General features: G+C 42.9%; 1 protein-coding gene across 1 annotated transcript in view; it reads right to left on the reverse strand.

The window, feature by feature from the left end:
• The window catches only part of ddx24 (DEAD (Asp-Glu-Ala-Asp) box helicase 24), a 19101-nt gene extending 8575 nt beyond the window's left edge, over positions 1-10526 (reverse strand). Inside the window, exons 1-3 of the mRNA XM_056247566.1 lie at positions 9818-10526; positions 1425-1889; positions 323-476 (exon numbers count right to left, since the gene is read on the reverse strand). Coding sequence (XP_056103541.1) covers positions 323-476; positions 1425-1889; positions 9818-10526 — 1328 coding nt within the window. The remainder of the gene's footprint in view (positions 1-322; positions 477-1424; positions 1890-9817) is intronic.
• Positions 10527-12606: the final 2080 nt, after the last annotated feature.

A 12606-nucleotide genomic window follows, 5' to 3' on the forward strand; every position in this document is an offset into this window, starting at 1 on the left:
GGGTGTGTGTTGATATTGTGATGGTGTGTGTTGATATTGTGATGGGTGTGTTGATATTGTGACGGGTGTGTGTTGATATTGTGATGGGTGTGTGTTGATATTGTGACGGGTGTGTGTTGATATTGTGATGGTGTGTGTTGATATTGTGATGGGTGTGTGTTGATATTGTGATGGGTGTGTGTTGATATTGTGATGGTGTGTGTTGATATTGTGATGGTGTGTGTTGATATTGTGATGGGTGTGTGTTGATATTGTGATGGTGTGTGTTGATATTGTGATGGGTGTGTGTTGATATTGCGCTGTGTGTGTGTGAGTGAGGTACCGCAGCTGTCGCAGGTCCTGCAGGTGTGCGTGTCTCTCTTTGATCAACTCCCACAGGCGTCCTGGTGTGGCGATGATGATCTCGGGCCGTCGCATCAACATCCGCTGCTGCTTCTGCATCGCCATCCCACCCACCACTAACGCCGTCTTGATACCTGCTCAACAACACAGCACACCATCACATCATCACCACACCATCACATCACCACACCATCACTTCACAACACCATCACATCACAACACCATCACTTCACAACACCATCACATCACCACACCATCACTTCACAACACCATCACATCACAACACCATCACATCACCACACCATCACATAATCACACCATCACATCACATCACCACACCATCACCACACCATCACATAATCACACCATCACATCACCACACCATCACATCACAACCCATCACCATCACATCACAACCCATCACCATCACAACCCATCACCACACCATCACATCACCACACCATCACATCACACCACCATCACATCACACCACCATCACATCACAACACCATCACATCACACCACCATCACATCACAACACCATCACATCACACCACCATCACATCACAACACCATCACATCACCACACCATCACAACCCATCACCACACCATCACAACCCATCACATCACACCACCATCACATCACAACACCATCACATCACACCACAACACCATCACAATTACATCACCACACCATCATATCACAACACCATCACAATTTCATCACCACACCACACCATCACATCACACCATTACATCACAACACCATCACAATTACATCACCACACCACACCATCACATCACCACACCATCACATCACCATACCATCACAACACCATCACATCACCACACCATCACAACCCATCACATCACCACACCATCACAACCCATCACATCACCACACCATCACAACCCATCACCACACCACACCCCATAACATCACAACCATAACATCACCACACCACCACATCATCACACCATCACATTATCACACCATCACATTATTATACCATCACCACACCACACCATCACCACACCATCATATATATATATATAGTATATCAGATGAAGCCACACTGACCTGTGAAGCGAGCCACGGCATCGATGTGGTGTTTGACCTGAACGGCCAGCTCTCTGGTGGGGGTCAGGATAAGACCAAGCAGCGGCTGCTTCTGCGGTTCATCAGCGCTAACAGAATCATCAGCTCCAGCTTCAACAGCGCTTACACAGTCATCCGGTCCTCCATCAGCGCTCACAGAGTCATCCGGTCCTCCATCAGGAGCGCTGCAGTCCTCATCCTCATCATTCTCATCACCCGGTCCTCCATCAGCGCTGCAGTCCTCGTCCTCATCGCTGTCCTCGTCCCGCGGCTCATCGCTCGTCTCTCTCGCAGGACTCGTGTCTGATGGCAGGTACAGACTCTCCACACGCGTCTCTGCATCATCAGGGTTCCTGCTTTCATCCGTCTGCTCGTGGCTCGATGCTTCCTTCCATTCCAGAATCATGTGGATCATCGGAATACCGAAACACAGCGTCTTCCCACTGCCTGCAGTCAATAAGAAGTGTGAACCACATGATGAACTATGACTTACTGAGACAGTTACAGCAGGTTATGTGATTTGAGAAACGCTCAACTTTGATCAGCGAGTACTAGCTGCGATTAATCAAATTAATTTTGATTTTGGCTTCAAATGAACATGAAAACACAATAATTGAGATAAAATTAGTCACTGCACTTGACAGAATGACTTTAAGCAAGGCAAGTTTATTTACAGTATATAGCACATTTCATACACTATACAGAAAGGAATTACAATAATCACAAAATAAAAGCAAGGAAAAACAGTCATAAAAGAAATTAAAAGAGATATATGATACAGATAAATGGTGATACACCTATGGTCATGAGCTTTGGGTCATGACCGAAAGGACAAGATCCCGGATACAGGCGGCCGAAATAAGCTTTCTCCGCAGGGTGGCTCGGTCACTCGGGAGGAGCTCAGTGTAGAGCAGCTGCTCCTCCACATCGAGAGGGGTCAGCTGAGGTGGCTCGGGCATCTGTTGCGGACGCCTTCCCGGGAATGTGTTTCCGGGCACGTCCCACTGGGAAGAGACCCCGGGGAAGACCTAAGACACGCTGGAGGGACTATGTCTCCCGGCTGGCCTGGGAACGCCTCGGTGTCCCCCCGGAAAAGCTGGAGGAAGTGTCTAGGGAGAGGGAAGTCTGGGCGTCTCTGCTTAGACTGCTGCCCCCGCGACCCGGCCCCGGATAAGCGGAAGAAGATGGATGGATGGATGGATGGATAAACTTCTCATCTGGCAAAGCACCGGTGTATCATTTTTCACAACACCCAGTTTTACTCTGAGATTTTCCCATGGTGATCGCACTGTGTCTGTGGTGTTCTTTTAGTGCGCCTAAGAAATCTATTGGACGTCTCCGATGGACACGGGTTTTCCCTAGAATCGGACAGGAGGAGCTCTAGGAATGACTCACGGGGTAACCTCGGGTTCACTAACCCATCAGTCCAAACCCCAAAAACCCATTTGTTCGGAAGCTCTGGGAATGGAATCAATCCAGTCCGCAACCCCACAGAACCTCGAGTTTAATCATGTCAAACGCACTCCACCACAGACCCAGGCCATCAGCAGGGTTTCATCTCTCTTAGCCAATTCTCAGTGCCATTGGAGTTCAGTTTAGAATCAAAAGGAGGATGCAGAAATAAAATACAGTGTAATCAATCGGACGCACAGTGCTCATTCAGTAAATGCACAGCTAAACAGAAGTGTTTTAAGTCTGGATGTGAATGTGACTGTAGGAGCACATCTGATCTCCTCCTGAAGCTGTTTCAGCACATCTGATCTCCTCTGGAAGCTGTTTCAGCACATCTGATCTCCTCTGGAAGCTGTTTCAGCACATCTGATCTCCTCTGCTTCCAGCACATCTGATCTCCTCTGGAAGCTGTTTCAGCACATCTGATCTCCTCTGGAAGCTGTTTCAGCACATCTGATCTCCTCTGCTTCCAGCACATCTGATCTCCTCTGCTTCCAGCACATCTGATCTCCTCTGCTTCCAGCACATCTGATCTCCTCTGGAAGCTGTTCCAGCACATCTGATCTCCTCTGGAAGCTGTTTCAGCACATCTGATCTCCTCTGGAAGCTGTTTCAGCACATCTGATCTCCTCTGGAAGCTGTTCCAGCACATCTGATCTCCTCTGGAAGCTGGCCCAGCACATCTGATCTCCTCTGGAAGCTGTTCCAGCACATCTGATCTCCTCTGGAAGCTGTTCCAGCACATCTGATCTCCTCTGGAAGCTGGCCCAGCACATCTGATCTCCTCTGGAAGCTGTTCCAGCACATCTGATCTCCTCTGGAAGCTGGTCCAGCACATCTGATCTCCTCTGGAAGCTGGCCCAGCACATCTGATCTCCTCTGGAAGCTGTTCCAGCACATCTGATCTCCTCTGGAAGCTGATCCAGCACATCTGATCTCCTCTGGAAGCTGGTCCAGCACATCTGATCTCCTCTGGAAGCTGGCCCAGCACATCTGATCTCCTCTGGAAGCTGTTCCAGCACATCTGATCTCCTCTGAAAGCTGGTACAGCACATCTGATCTCCTCTGGAAGCTGATCCAGCACATCTGATCTCCTCTGGAAGCTGATCCAGCACATCTGATCTCCTCTGGAAGCTGGTCCAGCACATCTGATCTCCTCTGCTTCCAGCACATCTGATCTCCTCTGGAAGCTGGTCCAGCATAATATCTAAAAGCATGCTTAGAGTAAACCCTTGGTATTTCTAGCTGATGTGATCCTAATGATCTGTTGGGTTTATATTCAGTGAGCATAACTGCAATGTATTGAGGTCCTAGGCCATTGTGTGATTTATATACCAGTAATAATATTTTAAAATCAACACTAAATGTAACAGTGGGAGCCAGTGGAAAGACCTGAGGACTGGTGTGATGTGTTCATATGTTCTGGTTCTGCTCAGCGTTCTGTATGAGCTGCAACTGTCTTATGGTGTTTTTAGGAAGGCCAGTGAGGAGTCCATTACAATAATCCACCCTGCTGGTGATAAAAGAATGCACAAGTTTCTCTAAGTCTTGACTGGAAACAAAGCATCTAATTCTTGCAATATGTTTCAGATGATAGTATGCTGATTTAGTTATTGCTAAGACATTTTCTGAAGAAAGTTTTGGCACATCCAACTAGGGCTGAACGATATATCTAATTTTCTTCATCATCGCGATATGAACATGTGCAATGAACACATCGCAAAAGACTGCCTGACACGATGAATAAAGGAAAAAAGTGTATTACATGCGCCAAGCATTCACACGTTTGATCTATCACGTGTAGCCCTGAAGACATGACATGGTTGGTGCATTCATGCTTTGGCCAATCAGATGAAGCCCCAGGAAGCGTCAGCTACAGTACGCTCAGATTGATTGGTGTCAATTTAGTTGCGACACTGTGCCGTTAGCAAATACGATGGTGGAGGAAGGAGAGAAGAGTGAGGAAAATGTGGCTGATGAAGACCTTGTGGTGAAGAAGAACAGCACTTCAGCTAAAGGGAATTATTTTGAGAGATGACGTGTTACATGTACTGTGTAAAACATGCCGAACAGCGGTGGCAACTTCAAGAGGAAACACGACCGACCTCCATCACCACCTGCAATACAATCATAAAGACCTACACGAACAAGTCAAAACTAGCTAGACAACAAAACCACAAACATCGAGTAGCAAATCTAAAACTTTGCCATCACTACAACGGTCAATTTCTCAGAGTTGCGAGTGTGACTCCATATGACACAACATCCAAACGCTAAAGAGAAATCACAGAGGCCATGACTCGTTATTTGGCGAAGGACATGATGCCTATAAACACAGTGACTAAAGACGGTTTTGTGAGCCTGATAACCAAATTGGACCGAAGATACCATATGACTTATTTTTCGCAAGTCGCCATTCCAAAAAAGTACGACGCATGCAGGAAGACCGTGGAACCGGAACGGAGTCAAGTTGAACACTACGCTTGTACCACAGATCTTTGGTCCAGTCGAACGTCAGAGCCCATCGCCTCACTGCGCACTTTCTGAATCAAGACTTTGAACTGAAAACGCGATGTCTACAGACAGCCTACTTCCCTGGACAACACACCGGAGAAAACATGCGGACTACGTGATGCTGGCATTTGTGGGAAGATCAGCTGATTTGCACCACTGACAACGGGGCTCAAGGCAAAAGATGCTGGAGAGGGTCTTGGAGCAGCAGCGGGCCATTTCTGGTGTCCTATCGGCAGACCGGAAAACACGGCATCTGGCTCCCTCCTGGCAGGACCGGGATGTACTGGAGTCTGTAAACCTGGCATTACACCCTTTGCAGGAATTTACTGATGCTCTTTCCAGGGAAATTATGTCAGTGTTTCATATGTGAACCCATCCATCTTTTAAAGATAACCCTAACCCTTTTTGCAGAAAAGGAAGATGAGACAGATTTAACCAAGTCCATTAAAGTGAAAATCCTGGATTACATGAATACAAAGTATGATGACCCAGGAGCACAAGAACTTCTGGACATCGCATCCTTCGTGGACCCCAGGTTCAGGGTCACCTACATCAGCAGTGAAAAAGTTGAGGACATCCAGAGCAGGATCATGTCAGAAATGAAGGACTGGGCACAGAAGGAGGAGACACCTTCTGAGAACACAGAGGCCCAGACCATGGAGCCACCCAGCGAGAAAAAGACCAAGCGATCATTGGGCAGTTTGCTCAAAACTAATCCAAGCCCCACTGCAACAGCATCTTTCATGCATCTGGAGCAAGCTGTTGAAGCTGACCTTAACGGCCACCATTCACAGTGAAGCAGACCCTGCGGCCGGAGGAAAGGCCGCCAGCGCACCTGCCCTAAGCTGACCAAACTTGCTCGAAGTATCTTTGTATACCTGCGACTAGTTCACCGTCAAAGAGGCTCTTCAGCACTTCAGGGAATGTGGTAACACGTCTACGTACATGTTTGAAACCTAGCTAAGTTAACATGCTGGTTTGCTTGCCCAAGAACTTGCCCTAAAGAGAGATAACCAAGGCAGCAACTTGCCCTAAAGAGATAACCAAGGCAGTAACTTGCCCTAAAGGGCAGATTTTTATTTGTTTTTTGCTGGTTTTATGAGCCCTTAAGGATTGTATTGAGAGCCATTACAGTTATTTTAAATGGCCATTTTTAATTTCTATTTATTTAATTATAAAGTTGTTTTCCCTACATGTGTTTTATTCAAAGAGAGATGTTTTTGTTGAGTTTACAAGAAAATATTTTAAAAGGAGCAGGGGAAATTGAATGTTAATTTAAGTTATAATGCCTAATTCATGTGCAATTTGTTCAATAAAAGCAGGCCCAAAATTATCTATTTGATTTCTTTATTCAGTGGGAATAGGCTATTCAATGTTTAGGTTATATGTTCGCAAAGAACCTATTAAATAGGGGTGTAACAATACATCGATATGGATCGATGCATCGATCAAACGTCTAACGATACGATGCATCGATACCACACATAAAATATCGATGTAGCCTACAGTACCTTTATTTTGACACGCTCCACATCCTCACGTAAACTTTCTCCGCTGAAATAGACGCCTGACAAGATTGACTGAACCCTTTGTCACAAAAGCCAGTATTTTCCACTGTCATCGCGCTGTCATCGCGAGTTCACAGCAGAAACAACAAGCCCCGAAAAGTTTGTTTTAGCAAATCAGTGCGCAGTATTCAGGTCAGGTGACAAGGCTGCTTGTCACTTTGAAAAGACGCGCGAGCTGAGAGGAGTTTCGTCAAGCTGACTAAAAGTGATCGAGGATGGATTTCAGCGAACTTGATGAACTCGTGATATCTTCTGCGGGGCGTAAAAGTAAAATAAAAGCTGAAACTTTGTCACGGAATCTTGCTAAAACAGCACGTTTAGTGGTAAGTGAAAGGCTCTCTGTATTGCGTGTACGTTAATCACAACAACAAAGTTTGACAGGCGTCTATATCAGCTGAGGAGATTAGTGTTACAAAGATTAACCAAGTGTTTTATTATGTATCATAGCAAATACTTGGCTTTGTTGAACTCTGAAACATGAAATGTGGAGTTATCTGCTTTTGCCATACAAATATATATATATATATATATATATATATATATATATATATATATATATATATAATATATAAATCCTTTCAATGAACTTTAATATAACAGAAGAGTTCATTTTCAAAAACAGATAACTGCGTTCTTGTTTATTTTCATATATCATTTTTTTTAACTTGTAACAAACTACTTGTAAATGTCCCAATTGGGAGAGGGTGTGCAATTTTCAAAGAGTTTAATTAAACTTTCATGTTATATATATTTGGATGTATTGTGAGTTAATAAACGTAACCGGTTGTGTACACTTGGCACATAATATCTAAATATCGATTAATCGATCGATATAGCCCTGAATCGAATCGAATCGTAATCGAATCGTAGAATTTTTTGAGGTATCGGCAAATATCGTATCGCTGGCTGAGAGAATCGATATCGTATCGTATCGTGATTAACTGTCCGATTTACACCCCTACTATTAAAGCACTGAGACATGGGGGAACAGTATAGATAACATTCACATTCGAATATTTATCACAAGTCATATCATCATCGCAATATTGAACAATGTTATCGCACATCGCAGCTTTTCCTCATATCGTGCAGCCCTACTAAACAGACTTCACATTAACCTCAGAGCAGTGGCGTAGACAGTAAAAAAAAGAGAGGAAAAAAAAAAGCACATGGTAAGTTAAGCTAATTTATATTCCTTTTTTTTTTTTTTTTTAGCGAGTTGTTGCAGCGCTAGAGTTTGGTACCGTCTTCCAGTGTTAGGACAGACCCGATTCGATGTCATTACAATGCTCTGTGGCTGAATGAATATAGTACATAATAACACAATCAGGGTTTTCCTGTGTTGTGATTGTTTTCGGCCGATACGCAGTAGTACAAGCCAGATGCCGAAGCAAATCTTATGATGTTTATCTCACGTTCCACACTTTAAAAGCTGTAAATATCAGAGGTGGAGGTCTTGAGTTACGTGACTGCACGCGGGTTCAAAGATTTCCAATAAATGAAGAAAATTACTTGACTTTGACTTGAGAACAAACACTCTAAATTAAATCAGTGTCGTACCACATGACTCAATTTTTTTATAAGAATTGTAATTAAACTTTTAAAAAATCAATAAAAAATGATTGCGACCTTAGCTAATATACAAGCTGCGCGGCACGGAAGCAGCGGCGCTGATCAGTCGACGTCACTGCGCTGATGATGACGCTGCGCAAACACTTCGAAATGGACCATATTCATACAAACCATTTTGGTGTATGCACAATTTGCGACCCGGACACGGTATGTAACTGTCTCATGAATAATTTCTCATAATATCTAGTAGGGGTGTAACAATATATCTTGTCGCAATATAAAAATGCAACAATATGTATCGTGGATAGTTCGCCCAAAATAAAAGTTACTGTGTGAGAAACAAATTACAGTTTTCAGAGTTTTAGTGTCAGTACTACATTAAACTATGGAAAGCTATGTACTATGAAAGCTATATATAATGTTGAATATAATGTATAATAATGCAGTGGGGGAATATGTGTGTGTCCTGATAATGCCAAATTTCTTACGTTACCAGTAAAAAGTGTCCGACATTATTTTAAATATATCTAGTCAGTGACAGAGATCAAGCATATTCATCTACAATAATTCAGTGTTTTCAGCTTCAGAATCATGAATATTGTTATTCTGGTGTCGCTATTGTCCTGTGCTTTGGGTTTCAGCACCAAGTCCAAGCCTGTTCATTTACACACACAATGTAATTAATATAAAATTAAGCATTTTAATCAACAGTACATTTTTTGTTAACCTTTTATCATGTGTCTTGGAGTATCGCAATAATATCGGATCGTGACACGAGGGTCTCGTTACACCCCTAATATCTAGAGATTATGAGGATATTTGAAGTTGAGTTTTCTTCCTGGCTGAAACATAAAATAGATGGTGTTTTTCTTCAAATATCTTGTAGTTTTGCAGTGTTGTGTGGCGCAATCTGGCTAATTTCTAAAGTGAACAATATGAGTCTCTAATTAAATTTAGTGTGTAATGTATGTGTTTCTATGAAGAAATACTTCACAGAAAGAAGTGACAAAGCATCAGACACCCAGAAACACTCAAATAAAAAACATAATTATAAATAGCAACGTAAATAAAATATTACTAAAATGTATAATAGCCTATATATAAATAATACTAAAATAACTGGACTAATTAAGCTAATCTAAACTGTTTATATAAGATTCGTATAATGTGCATGTAGTTCAACTAAAGGTAGTATGTTTTGTTGACATTGAGTGTTTAGGTCATCATAATGAGCTCTAGCTGTTGCTCCGGTTGGGGACGGGGACTCACCGGTCTCGGCCGCTCCCAGCACGTCCAGGCGGTCCCGGATGGCCGGCGGCAGCGCCAGGGCCTGGATGGGGGTCGGGGCCGCAAACCCAAGCGCACTGAGAGCTTTCAGAACCGGCGCCGGAACGAACAGGTCTTTCCACGCTGACACGTCTGTCCCCGGAGCCTCGGGGTCGCCGGGAGCCGCGCTCCAGTTCCTGCTCTTCTTCTGGCACTCAGCCGGGGCGTCTGCAGTCGCTGGCTTCTGCTTCTGCTTCTTCTTCTTCTTCTTCTTCTGCTTGGCTGTTTTGTGTTGTGTTTCTGGAGTCACATCAGCACACTCGTCCTGTGAGATCTGGTCCTCCACCGCCTCCTCCTGGGACTCCTCGTCCGGCTTGTTCTTCTTCTGCCTCTTTATCTTCTCCTCATCAGGGTTGTCTTCAGCGTCAGACTGCGGCTGCTCTTCAGCGTCGACCTCGCCGGCTTTTCTCTTCTTCTTCTTCTTGTCTTTCGGTGTGGTCTCGCGCGCGGCGACGGCCCGTTCGGGCTCCACCAGGGAGTAATCGGTGAGCTCCTCGAAGCACACCAGGCCGTCGAGCCCCTGGTCCGAGAACAGACTGGGGTCCACATCCACGGGCTTCCACCGGCCCCGGACCACGATGCCCCGCCGGGAGGACAGCAGGCGCCCGCTGCCCTTCTTCACCTTCGCCTTCATCTTCTTCTTCATCTTCATCTTCTGCGGGAGAGAGAGAGAGTCAGAGGAACAGCGGTGTGCAGGCACGGCCATATGTGTGCATCGGTACATACATCATAATTCAATTCAATGACAAAATGAAGAATAGCATATTCATCAAGAGAGATGAGATTAGTGTCATCTATCGTGTGGTCAGGAGCAATAATGAAGGTGGGTCATCTGACTCTTAGTTTACCCTGTTATTGAAGCATTTACTCTACAGTCTGAGCAAACATGAGGAATACAGGACTTTGGGTTTGTGTGTGCTGAATATGGGCTGGGAAATCATGAGATAAAACGATCCTGCTGCAACTCATCATGTAAACACTATAGACTTAAATATAAAAGTTGACTGTAATAATTCAATTCACATTTATTTGTCCACATTACACTTTACAGTGATCTGTTATCAGAGGAAACTGTCTAAGTTATGTATTTTAGAAATGTACATATACAAAATCACAGTTAGATAAAAATGTATTAATTTAAACAATGTAATAGTTTAAGGCAGACACAATGAGCTCATTGAAGTAATGTGTCCGTGTTTAAGCACCGAGTAATTTTAATTAACAACAAATACATACTATAGGATTAAAGTTATCGTTTGGTTGAGGGTTAGTTGCTATTAATTATGCATAATTCACTGTCATTACTACAGTAAGTACAGGTATGTAACAACAGGACACGGTGAAATAAAGTGTTATAATACTATGCAAAACAAGGTAATCTTATTGTATGTGTGTTGTAGCGCAGTAAATATCACTGAATGTGTTCCGACAATCTACAACAAGCACATTAGCGTTAACTTCGATACAAACTAACTTATATCATCAGACAAACATTGGCTATAAAAATGCGGTTCGTTCTCAACACGAGGGGTTTACAGCATTCGTAGTGATATTAAAGGTAAATCTTACATGTAGTTGTCTGAGTTTTGTCACACACTGTTCACACACATGCACAACACGAGGGCGCCGCCATGATGGAGCTGACGTCAGCGCGAACCCGCCAATCAGAGAGACTCTCGTCAGCGCGAACCCGCCAATCAGAGAGACTCTCGTCAGCACGTGGCAGGAAGAACCTCCCAAACCTAATGCTGTTCCCATGTGTGTTACACAGACAGCTGGAAGATTTGTCATGAGAGCAAAAACAAATAACACATTTTAAGAGAAATCTGACCAAAAACAAACTGAATGAGGACAAATCCAAAATAAATGATAAAATTTTTCATAATGTAGACCTAAATGTATCAATATCACAAATAAATCTGTTCACAATGAGAGAGTTTTAAAGGAGGTTTGGTAATGCTGTAGTCACAAAGCAAAAGGAATTGAAGTCCATCAACTTTTTTGTTATTTGAAAGGATAAAGTGAGGTATAATATTCCAGATATATGTTGTTTTTTAAGGAATTGCTTAATCCAGGAAACTTTGAAGGTGAGATCCCTAGTGGAAAAAAGTATACTTTATTGTATTTGAAATATATTCCCTTTTCAATAGTACATTGCAAATATACTAACAAAAAAGTACTATCTTTTAATATATTTAAAGTATATATGCATCATGGTTTTACCTATTTTCACAATACAACTTTTAACACAGTTTAAAATAATTGTAGGCCTACTTTAGTATATTTTCTAAAAATATATTTAAAAACAAGCATACTTTTAACTTATTTCTAAAAAGTGCACTAGTACATTGGTAATAAATATATGCTTAGTTACACTTTTAAGAAATATGCTAAACACAAGCATAGGGAAGGTTTAGTGTATTTAAAGAGAACATGCTTATGTTGCTATTACTTAAAATACATTTTATGAGTACTTTGTGATGTACGGAAGCGTATTGCATTCACTTGAGGAATGTACTCTTGCTTCCATGCCTGTACCTCAAGGAGAGTTTTTAGAGATATATCAACATCCTTCTAGATTCTAGTTCTTAATACACTTTTCTTTTCATATCTTCATTTTAAAGGCCATTGCCATTTAAAGCGAGCCGAGCCGTACCGTATGTGGAGACATTAAAACGACTATAAAACATTGTCCAATGCATCTGCAAAAAACACAATTAGTCATTATTATA

The sequence above is a fragment of the Rhinichthys klamathensis genome, unplaced genomic scaffold (genome assembly GCF_029890125.1).
Source record: "Rhinichthys klamathensis goyatoka isolate OS25496 unplaced genomic scaffold, OSU_Roscu_1.1 h1tg000049l_1, whole genome shotgun sequence".
In the NCBI taxonomy this organism is placed as follows: Eukaryota; Metazoa; Chordata; class Actinopteri; order Cypriniformes; family Leuciscidae; genus Rhinichthys; species Rhinichthys klamathensis.